Source organism: Chiloscyllium plagiosum, unplaced genomic scaffold (assembly GCF_037043375.1).
Source record: "Chiloscyllium plagiosum isolate Xiang-an unplaced genomic scaffold, Cpla_swu_hap1 HiC_scaffold_28, whole genome shotgun sequence".
NCBI classification, from domain to species: domain Eukaryota; kingdom Metazoa; phylum Chordata; class Chondrichthyes; order Orectolobiformes; family Hemiscylliidae; genus Chiloscyllium; species Chiloscyllium plagiosum.
In genome coordinates, this window is record NW_028270166.1 from 16851762 (window position 1) to 16864375 (window position 12614).

Sequence of the window (12614 nt, forward strand, 5' to 3'; positions counted from 1 at the left end):
TGTGCAGGTTAGGTGAATTGGCCATGCTAAATTGCCCGTAGTGTTAGGTGAAGGGGTAAATGTAGGGGAATGGATCTGGGTGGGTTGCTCTTCGGAGGGTCAGTGTGGGCTTGTTGGGCCGAAGGACCTGTTTCCACACTATAAGTAATCTAATTCAAAGACAATGGTGCCATTACAAAAGGTAATATATTGTTATACCCTTCTCATAACATAGATTTAAGCAATGGGTAGGTTATGGTTAAATCTGCAAGCTACAACTGTGATTAGCTTACAATTTTCTATTCTAATTTGCAGAAATCTGTTTATTGACAAGAGGCAGGCGAACTGCCAGTGTGCGTGCTGATACCTACTGTCGTCTGTATTCTCTCTCTGTGGATCATTTTAATGAAGTATTGGAAGAATACCCCATGATGCGAAGAGCCTTTGAGACTGTGGCCATCGACAGACTGGATAGAATAGGTATGCATAGTGTCCTTATAACACTACTAAACATCTTCTCTTCTATTTTCCAAATATAATTCTCCCTGAAAGTGCAGAAATTTATTCCATACTGTAGCAAAAGATTAGCAATTACTTGGTGCAGTTAGATGTGTATTCGGAGCTATGTGCTTCAAAATTGTATGTATCCTAGCAACAGACAGCCTGTCATAGATAAACTACAATTCATTACAAAGAAGTAATCCTCTTATACCACATCATTTTTCAATAAATTATTGAATGTATGTACATTATTAAGTATTGCATAACATTGAGTATTATTCTGCATGATAGGAGCACCATGTAATTACTTTGGTACTGAATATTCTGGTAGTTCATGCAATATAAACTGTGAATAAATGTAAAACATTTATTAGTTGAATTACTTTTTCATAAAAATAAAAGAGAGCATGGAAAACTGAATAGTGATATTCACTGATTAGCTGATGAAATCTTACATAAGGTTTGCTATTTTTCAGACTGTTTTCATTACTAATTGACCCTCTAAATCTTTGTATCCGTTTCTGAGGGTAAAGAATGAATCATTAACTAGACAAGATCAGTAATTTACAATGTAAGGTGAATGTATTTGGCCTGATTGCATTAATTTATAAATTTTAATCCCTTCACAAACAAAGGATTGTTAACAGGGGTTTTCCAACATATTATTACAGTCTTTTACACCACTTTATTGATTTTCCACTCCTGAAATGAGTTATCACGTAACTGAGAACAATCAAGTCAAAGTTTGCAGAACCAATGATTGCTTTTCTTTTATTCTTCATTTGAAAGACCACTTTTGAATTTCACACTAATCTTCAATAATATATTTTGCCATTATCAAATATGCACACAAATTATGAGCAGTTGTAGGCCATTCAGTCCCTTGTACCTGCTCCATCGTTCAATGAGATCATGGCTGATTCATTTGACTTTCAAACTCCACAATCCCATTTATCCCCTATAACGTTTGACTCCCTTGCCTAACAATAATTTATGGGCCTCTGTTTAAAAATACTGCAGTTACTCCACTTCTGTCACCTTATAAGGCAGGAAGTTTTAAAATTGCACACCCTCTTGAGAGAAAGCATTTTGCTTCACCTGTGTCCAATGGATAAACATTGCCCCTGAGTTCTGGACTCAGCCACACTAGGAAATATCCTTTGCATATCCACCTATCAAGCCCATTGTGTACTATTCAGTCAAGTTACTGCCACACTCTTCTAAAGCCCAGTGCAAACACGCCTATTCTGTCCAAGCTTTCTTCAGAGAACTTGCTAATTTGAGGTATCAATGTATCTTCTGACCTGCTCCAACACATTTGTATTCCCCCTCTCAAATAGGCTACACATAGTCTTTGAGATGTGGTCTTACAAATGCAATGTATAACAGCAACATAACACCCTCACTTTTATATTCAATTCCTCTCATCATAAAATATATCATTCCATTAGTTGCCTTATCACTTGCTACATTTGCATACTAACATTTTGTGATTGAGCACAAGAACACCTAGATTCAGAACTTTCTGCTTTTTCATTCTCCCAGTCAAAGTGAACTTCACATTTTCCCACATTATACTCCATCTGCTGGACTTTTGCCCACTTACTCAACATTTCTATATCTGTCTGCATCCTCCTTTAGATACCATGTCTTTGTTACTTTTGTCTAAATTATTGGTATAGATTATACAATTAACTGAGGCCCCAGCACAGACCTCTGCAGGATTTTATTTATAGCATTCTGTTAATTAGACAAAGATTTACTTCATTATACTTTGGGCTTTCTACCAGCCAGCCAATTTTGTGTCTATGCTAGCATGTTATGCCATAAACCATGAGCTCTTACTTTGAGCAATAACCTTTTATGTGGCACATGGTCAAAGCCTTCTGGAAATCCAAGTTCAATAGAGCTGCAAACTCCCCCTTATCCACAGCACATGTTACTCCTTCAAAAAGCTCCAATAAGTTGATGGAACCGTTCCAAAATAAGCCAATTTTGGAAAATTTGCATCAACGCATCTGCTAACTTATAGGACATGCCTTTTGAGACCCTGGAATGAAGTCTTTCACAATCTGAGGGCTTGTCAACCTGCAGCTCCATCATTCTGCACAGTATAGTTCCCTTGTGAAGGTAATTTTGCCCAATTCCTCTCACCCTTTCATCTCCTAATTTATAGAAATTATGGAAATGTTTTTTGTAGCCTCTGAAGTGATGACAGAAGCAAAATATTTGTTTACTTTTTCTGCTATTTCTTTATTTAATTCTCCAGACCAACACTTGCTTTTTTCCTTTTGTATACTTTCAGAAACTTTGCTGTCCAGTTTTACATTTCCAGCTCGTTTCCTCTCTTTCTAATTTTTTTTCTCCTGATGAATCTTTTCATCATTCTTTGACATTCTTCTATTCTGAACAATCATCTGACCTACCACTCATCTTTGCCCAGTTGTTCTTTTTTCTTAATTTTGAAGCTCTTTTTAACTTCTTGATCTAACCATGGATGGCGGGGTCTTCCCTTTAGAATTTCTCTTTATTGCAGGAATATACTTTTTTCTGAGTATTCTGAAAAATCCCGACAGTGTCTTCCACTGCTTCTCTATTGATCTATCCCCTAGTCCGGTATCCAGTTCATGTCAGCTAGCTCAACTTTCATGCCTACAAAGCTGCTTGTATTTAAATTTAAAATACTGGTTTTAGACCCTCTGTTCTCAGTTTCAAGCTGAATGTAAAATTCAATCATATTGTGATTGATGTTACCCAGGGATGCCTTTACTCCAAGGCAATGAATTCATCCTGTAATGTTATGCAATGTTATATTTAATATAACTTGCTTTCTGTTTGGATTGAAGAATGTGTTACTTTAAGAAGCTCTCTTGAAACCATTTAATGAACTCCCCAACCAGTGTACTCTTGCCAATCTGATTTTTTTCCAGTTTATATGCAGACTGAAATCCCTGATGATTACTGCCATCCCTTTTATTACAAGCATCTAATGTTTCTTTTCTCATATACCTGGTCCTACTTTGAGGTTGCTGTTAGGAGACATTTAGACTACTCCTATTAGTGACTTATTTCCCTACTTTTCCTCATTTCCACTCAAACTGATTTTATATCTGATCTGAATCAAGGTATTTTTTAATTATTATACCAATATTCTACTTGAATGCTTTACACTGTTCAATACCCAATATTCAGAACCCAATCGTTGCCATCATACATCTCCTAAAACCATCAGATCATATTTATTTACCTAAATATATACAGAGGAATCTCGATTATCCAAAGGATACGTCAGGGAGCATTTCATTTGGTTAATCGAATTCCGGCTAATTGAATGCCAGATAACATAGTTTAGCCAGGCATCAGGGCCTTGTGATCTTGCTGGATAATCCGATATTCGGATAATCGAATGCCGGATAATCGAGGTTCCTCTGAACTAACAATTATTTTACATTTTTGTGAAGCTATGCACATGCAGATATAGAGCAAAAATAAAACAAAGAACTGTGAATGCTGGAGATCTGAAACAAAGATTGAAAGTATTGGAGAAACTCAGCAGGTCTGTAACACCTGGAGAGAAAACAGAGTTAACATTTTAAGTCCAATCACCCTCCATCAGAACACTATCCCTTGATTTGCTCCATTTACCAAGTTTCATCCCTCACTCACATTGTTTCATTTAAGGCCCTGTCTACCTCTCCAGTTTTATCGTTCGCTAGAACACTAGTTTCAGCACAGTCCCCACATTCCATAGTACTGATGCCTTTGAACTGGTGAACCAGCTATTCATTTCAATAATCTTATGTGCCCTCTGTCTATTGGCAAGTGGCTCAGGTAATAATGCAGACATTATCATCCTTGAGATTCTGTATTTTTAATTTTGTCCCTAGCTCCTCATATTGTGAACAGAGCCTCCTTCTTTGTTCTGGCAATGTCATTAGCATCTACATGAAACATGACCACCCCAAACTCCTGTCCAGCCCTGACCTGATGTCCCAAATGCTGGCAATGGGGTGGGAAAAATAGCTTTCTGCACTCACGCTCTTCATTGAACAGGATTGTCTTTATCTCCCTCACTATAATGTCTTCTACTACCACACATTTCTGTTTTGAATGGCTTTCTGTGCCATAGTTGATAAAATACGGTGCTCGAAAAGGCATAGCAGGTCAGGAAGCATCCGAGGAGCAAGAGAGTCAACGTTTTGAGTAGGGCACTTCTTCCTGTGCCATGGTGCCTAGCTCATCCACCCCTGCAGCCCTCCTGCTTATCCAAGCAAGCAGCAAAAACATCAAATCTGTCAGATCATTCTCAGGGTCCTGTCTTCCTGTCCTCTGTTCCTCCTCTCCTGCTTCATTTGCAGTCACACCCTTCTTTCCCTGACCACTCACCACATCAAAAGTCCCTACCCTGTCGGATGTGATCACCTCCTGGAACAAAGTAATGTACCCCCTCCCAGATTTGTTGCAATGTCTGTTGTTCATAAACTCTGAGCCAAGGTTACTTGAGCAGTAACCATTTACTGCAGAAATGTTGGTCCTGGATTATATTGACATCCTGGAGTTCCCAACTATGACCAGTTCTGCCATCCTTTACGTGTTTCTTTGATTTAATATATTTGTTCTGCATCTGAATAATTAATCCAATTCTTTGTTTCCCTTTTTTTTGTTAACTATGCCACTTGTAGGCTTAATGATCTAATGAAATAATTTGTCAAAATGCATCTGAATCCATTTATCAAATAGAAGCCAGCAAATGTTTTTGAGTATAACGCAAACCTCCAGGAGCTTTGTGGGATTTGTCTGATGTAATTCACTTCCTGGCAGTCAATGCTAACCTTAATTTTTTTTAAAATTAATCATTCCTTTTAAACCATCTGCTGTTCAAAATCTCAAGCTAAACTGTGATTTTATAATCATTACACCTATTCACAAATGTACCGCATTTTCCAAAACCTGAATATGAAGAATGGACCTATGATTGGAAATAAAAATAAGTATTGAAATAAGAAATACACAGGATGATGTTAGATATGGAACAAATACATTTGGAATAAAAAGACCTGCAGCCACATAGCACCTTTCATGATCACAGAAAACTCAAAGTATTTTACAATTAAGTAAGTACTTTTTTGAAGTGTAGTTAACATTGTAATGTCTGAAATGCAGCAGCCAATTTGCACACTGCAGGCCTCAAATACTGAGATATGAAGTTAGCCAATAATCTGCTTTGATTTGAGATGTTGATTTGAGGGATAACTATAAAAAGGGATAATAAGGATAATTCTCTTGTTCATCCTCAAAATGGTGCCATGGCATTTTTTTATATCTACTGGAGTGGGCAGTTTAACATCCCATCTAAAAAACATCACCTCCACCAGTGCAAACACTTTCTCAGTACTGCACTGGAATATCAGTCTCTTTTTTTTTCTGCTGCTGTACTGGATTGAGACTTAGAACCACACTCCTCTAAGACTGAAGTGCAGTGCTCCAAAGGGAGACATGACTGAAAAAATGATTTAAAGAATGCAAAATGCAGTTATAGGAAAAAGACAGAGCAATTTAGGTACTTGATATCATGGTGATTTTCTCCATCTTAACATTTTGATTGAAGGGGGAACTTCGTGAAATAATGACTCATTATAAGTCATTATTTCACATGGATTTCTAAGTGGGAGACAGAACATAACAATTTCCAGATCCAGTGATGGATTGGTGGTTAGAGTCATTTCTGATTAGTAATATTAGGCTTGATGTTTGAAATGTCACAAAAATAATCTTGCAATTCAGGGAACACTCATCTCATGCCTTTCATGTAGATTGATGACAAAGTGAAATAGTTTGAGTGGATGCTGCTCACTCTAAGCCTACTTTATATTCCTGTTTCATATATCTACTCTATGATGGGCTGCCACAATTGTTCATTTTCCCTGTGATATTTGTCATTATCATCATTTTTTCAATATTTTGGTCAGGTTCTCAGATTAGAACATGTTTTGTAGCAGTCAAGAAAGTTTCAGTGTGGGACTCTCTCTTATTACTGGTGGTACTCTGCAAAATATTGATTAATGATAGATGGGGAACCATCGTTACAGGGTATGTTGCAGGATATATATTAAGCAAGCAGCGGTCATTTGAAAAGTAATATAAAACTGTTAAAAACTGAGGCCTCTTTGACACAAAGTGTCATGATGATGTGTTTCATTTGTTTCCAGGCTGTGCCATCAATCCCAGCACGCTAGCCAAATGCAGTGTCACAGAGAGATGTGACATTTCTCCTAAATGCATTTGAAAAGGACATATAAGTTTGGGAAAGGAAGGGAAAGGGCATGGAACAGTTCTAAATAGAGTGCCTTCGTATTATCACTGTGGATCTGATATTGTATAGAATAGAGATAAACATCAAACCAAGCCAAGATGGGCAAAAATTCAGATGCTCAGAAAAGGCAAAAATCGTTAGTTTAAACTCCAATTTTTCTGTGAATTTAATAAGATCAGATAGTATAATTTCATTTGCAACATTTGGAACAAAATTAAGTGTGGGCAGGATGAGCATCTTTGGAGTGGAACTGTGAGGCAGGGTGATTGGAAACCAGGGCAGAGGCTTTTGGCTGCTCCCACCAAATCCTCCTGATGCCAGGTTTCTGAATTGTATATAGAGTCTGTGATAATGAGAGACCCCCACCACCAAGATGTAGGAAAGCCCCGTGGCTCTTATTGAATCCCTGAGATGCCACTGAACTGTGGGATCATTAGGTGTGGGCTCATTAGAGAGACCAAATGACATCTTGCTGGAAGTGGCCAGAAATCCTGTATCCCTGTTTGCTACACTGGAAGATTGAGGCAGATCCTTTCCAGTGATTCAATGGATCCAGCCAACATAGCTCTTCTGTTTATTTATTTAGTGAATGTAAATCCACAAATTTTATTGATAATCTCATTTGCTGAGTTTAAAGTGATTAATCTATGACATAGCCTATAGAAGGAATACTCCATGGTATTGTGCAGGGGTTTGGAGTGCGGCCCCAGTGGTGCAGGGTAAGGGTAAGGGACGTGGCTTGTCCTATTTAACAAGGACACACTCATTGTGGTAGCTTGAACGCTGCTTTTTGACAGATCAGGTTTGTCATAACGAATTTGTCTCTTCCCTGATCTTCCACTCCTTGATCCAAAGAGTATTTGCTGTTGGATCTTGCTCAGGTGGGCTGTTCCACATCAGGCACTGGAACAGAAGACAGGCATAAAGTTGATGAAATATGTCATTATGGATTGTTTCAACAGCTTGTAGGTTTTTGTCAGCCAGCAGATATGAGGGCTAGTTCTGCTTACAAGGATAAAGCCAGGGGAGGGGTGTTGAATGGAAGGTTCAGATTACAATGTATTTGTTGTAATCCATTGAGTATCTGATATTTGTGTATGATAAAATGTGCCATACAGTCTGATGTAGAGTGTTGTGGTAGCGTGCCCCTTTCAATCCAACAAATTTAGATAATATGCTGTTTCTACATTTGGCCTGTGCTGATGTTTTCTTCAGATGCTTTTAAAGTCCTGTCCAGAGTCAATCCCAAGAATATTGGATTGAAATCATGCTTTAGCCTCAAGCCATCCATGTAGCAATGCATTTTTTTTGGGTGAGGGTTGACTTTGTGAAGGTGGAATACCCTGCGTATGGTTTTTGATGGATTCATTGGGAGACACCATGCACTGCAATAATCTTTCATTGATGATCTGATCCAGGATGCAAAAGGATAGAACTTGGGTGGCATAACTTGGTGTGAAAGGCTGCATTAAGTTCTGCCCTTGGATCTTATAGTGTTATTTATAGCCAAAGTATGAAACAGGAAGTGATTGAGGAGCAAGGAGTTGCAATAATTAAGAAATATGGCCACAGCACTAGTGAGAAGGTCATATAGTCATGGAGATCTACAGCACAGCAAAAGGCCCTTCATCCCATTGCGTGTTTACTAATCAGAAACAAACACCTAACTATTCTAAGCCAATTTTTTAAGCACTTGACATTGTTGGAAGCTTACATAGGCAATTTCCATTATAAATACGGATAAATTAATTTATAATGGGAAGAATTGAATGAAAAAAATTGCCTGTAGTAAGTTTTAGGAGACTACATATTTTAATATTTTCTACATATAATGAGGAGGTCTGTGATGCAAGGGGTAGTGTCCCTGTCTCTAAGCTACAAGCTCTAAGGTTGAGGTCCTCTCTGCCATCTTTGAGTTCCACCTTCCTTGTCCCATTTTTTGAACAAAGAAGGTGCTATCATAATGCATCCAAATATGTTGAGTATCACCTGGCAAATCTTTCCAACTCTCAGCAATAGCAAGTGGGTGAGAATTGCCCGCATAGTTGTGTGATGTTATGAAAATTGGGGTCTTGACCTTCACTAACTACAGCAATCATGTAAAGATGCTTGTTGCCACAGCAACTGTGAGTGCTTATGCGCTGGGATGATTCCTTAGTTGGTTGGATGGCTGATGAATTAGTGCCAATTGACTCCTATTCCATCTGCAGCAGGTTTGGGATCTCCTCTTTGTCCCATCGAGGTTATCGCACTGTGCATCGCCAGGACGTCTTTCAGGCAGAGAGCTTCAAGGAGAAACACAGATAAAACAATGCACACCATGAATGAAATTTGATTATTATGACGGTGACCCCCTCCATCAGCTGGAGAGCGAGGTGCAACCTCAGTGCAGCCTTTCTGAGCCTCAACGACCTGACTTTGTGTCCTTCAAGCAGGAATGGTGGGAGGAGGAGTGGGGTTGGGGGGAGATGTGTGGCGGTAGAAGGAGGGAGTGAAGAAGATGATGAAGTCTCCACCCAACTATGCAGCCACTCTACATCCAAATTGCACCCTGTGTGACATGCAAGTCATGGATGAAGCAAAGCAATATATATTTATGGTGTCCAGAACTGTTTACTGTGGTCAGCCAATTCTGTCCATCTATAAAATGCATTTAATCCTCTATGATACTCAAAGAGCCATTCACTGAAACACCTATGATTTTTATTAAGTATCCTCATTGGCTGCTTAACTTTACAGTTTGTTTTTTGTGCAACTACACGAGAGAATCAAGGTCTCATGTTGAAAATTCCTCTGATTTTTTTTTTGTGGGCAGAATCGATATATTCATGTCAGAAAAATTCACTATATGCCTGAAAAATAGAGCCTTGCAGTCTTGCCATTGCTTTCATAACTGTGTAACAGAGAACTATATTTTTAGAGATGCCATTATCACTTTTTGTTAAATCTGCCCTGAATGTGTCCTCTATTTATTCCATTCATTGGATGTGGGCACTGTGAGCACTTCATTGCTTATCTCTAGTTGCCTTTACTGCAAATAAGTGTCAACCACGTTGTTATGGACCAGGGTAGACCATCTCAAAATATTTTAAGAAGGTAGCCCACACCCCAACTTTTTCTTATTTTAAAGGCAGATGTGAAGTGGATATTCCAGGAGTGATGCAGCTGGTCAAACCACTCAGCTTTAAGCAAAACAGAATTTATTTAAACACTACAGTTGCAACATGAACAAAAGGAAACAAAATTTAGAATAACTTAACTATTTGAAAACTCAACTGACTTAATACCGCAACTTAAATGAATTGGCACAGTTCCTTAGTTAACATCCCACAAACACACCCCTTGGCAAAAGGTAAATCCAAACACAGATTCTTACAGGCAGGAGAGATCTCACAGAGAGAAGCCAGTCAAGAATCATCTGCTGAAGCTTGGGAACTTCTCCTGGACTGCAGCAGCTTCTCACTGTTACAGTGAAAAGAAACTAGAAAAAAAAACTCTGAACTGGGACAACTGACCACTCCTCTGCCATTGTTAAATTAGTCTCCTGCCCACACATTTCGGCACCTCTGCCTTTACGACTTCTCTTTTAAAAAATACCCATGGACAAAATAACCTAGTTGAAGAGGTTGAACATCACTTTGGGTCTGCAGTCACACACAGGACAGAAGAAATCAGGAAGTCATATTTCCTTCCCAAAAAGACATTGGTGGTCTAGATTTTTTAAAATAACAATGGTAATCATTATGCTAACTTTTTTTATTCCTGATTTGAACTGAAACATCACCGTCTACCATGGCCGAATTCAAACCCATGTCCTAGAACATTACCTTGGGGTTCTGGACTATTAATCCAATAGCATTACCACTACCCATCACTGTCCATCACTGTTCTATAGTACTATTCCTTTGTTTCATTACTTTAAAGTTAACTTAATGCATTAATAGATTAATATAATAAGTGAAAATTAAGATACAAGTGGAAGATACTGGAAATATTCAGCAGGTCAGGCAGCATCTTGTACGAAAGAGAAGCTAAGCTTACAAGGAGAACATTGAAGTAAAGGTCATTGACTTCAAACATTAACTCTTGTTTTTATCTCAGATTCTGCCTGACCTGCTGAGTATCTCTAACATTCTCTGTTATTTCAGATTTGCATCACCGGCTATATTTTGTTTTTATTATTAATAATTGGGGAATTTGTTGATTTTCCACCTCTGCAATCTGAATTTGAATCAACTCAAAATAATAGAATGAAGATTTGCTCTTCTATGTCTTATGTGAGTTAACATTGGCCTTTTATTCTGCCTTGGGACCCTGCAACCACATGGGATAAATGTGGATTTCAACAGTTTCCTCATTTCCCCTCCCCCAACTTTATTCCAGCCCCAAGCCTTCAACTTGGCAACGTCCTCCAGACCTGTCCATCACTCCCCCTTCTGACTTATCACCTTCTGCTTCACCTTCATCTACCTATCACTTTCTTTGCTACCTTCCCCCAAATCCCACCCCCTCCCATTTTGTCTCAGCCCTGACCCATAAGCCTTATTTCTGATAAAGGGCTTATGCCCAAAATGTCGATTCTCCTGCTCCTCGGATGCTGCCTGATCAGCTGTGCTTTTCCAGCACTACACTCTCGACATTGGGCTTTTTCAACCCAATTACTAGTGGGCACAGCAGAAAAGCTCTCATAATTTCATGCTAATTTATATAAAATTTGTAATTCTATCAAAAGAGTCTAAGCGATGCTGAAATAAAATAGAGTTGGTGTACAAGCCCGCAATGATTTGAACATTGGAAGAGGTTCAAAGGATTGAATTGTGTCCTCTATTCCCAATGCATAGAAAATGGAGAAATGTCACACTGATCCATCAGAGATGTTGTTCATCATTTGCAGCCAAATAGTTATTTCACAAACTGAATTTAATATAGATGATCTGGGAGTGTATGATGATGGTGTTCCATTTCCCAACACTAACACCCTCCGTCTTTCTATAAGCTCATTTAAAAAAAAGAGAAACAACTGTAAAATTGGACACTTTATTAGCTATGGTGTTCCCCACATGTAAGACAGAAAGGGTAACTGCTAACTGCTCATGTCCTGTTTTGGCAAAAATCAAATGGATGATCTTCAAACTTCTATCCACCCCTTTTCTCAGGCACTCAAAGCCAACTTTTCCAGTTCTTAGGCAGATCTTCAAATGGATGTAGAAAATGGTTGTCTGCTTAGGTAAGCTTGTCAGAATCCTGCGCCAGTTGCGGGAGCCATTTGCAACTTTCATGACTGCATGGTGTTCATTTTTGCAAGATGTTGGACTGTCTGATCATGATGCTTCTATCTTAATGAGCCTGCTGGCAGCTCCTCCTGACAGCACTCTTCAATATTTTTGAATTAAGTGAATATTTGTGAAGCTAGGAGAATTCAGAATGTGCCTCATGGCCCTGCATATATTGTGGTTTCTGATTCCCTGACACACACTCTTCTGATTTTATTAATCAGGGATGATTCAGCTCAATCATGGAGCTGCTGGAAACCCTGCTGCACAGCATCCCCTGACTGCTCTCTACCAGTATACAGTGATAGTCGCTATTGAAGGTAGCCTGCCAAACTCATGACAATGGTGACCACATTTGAAAATGGTTCTGCTTCCAAGCCCTGGCATTAAGCAGACATGTGCCAACTCTGCCAAAGTTAAGATCAGTGATCTGTCCCTCCATTATTTTCCCAGAAGTTGACACAATTCTGTTTGGCTTCGGGAATGTTGCTCCGTTTAATTAATTTAAAAGCGAACTGATACTTTGCACACAAATGATATCATCAAAC

General features: G+C 38.7%; 1 protein-coding gene across 2 annotated transcripts in view; it reads left to right on the forward strand.

Annotated features, from left to right (window-relative positions):
• LOC122565372 (potassium/sodium hyperpolarization-activated cyclic nucleotide-gated channel 2) overlaps window positions 1–12614 on the forward strand; it is a 129395-nt gene that overhangs the window by 105564 nt on the left and 11217 nt on the right. For both annotated transcript variants that reach the window (XM_087976018.1, XM_043721281.2), the window contains one exon: window positions 295–459. In XM_087976018.1, the coding sequence (XP_087832144.1) occupies window positions 295–459 (165 nt within the window). The remainder of the gene's footprint in view (window positions 1–294; window positions 460–12614) is intronic.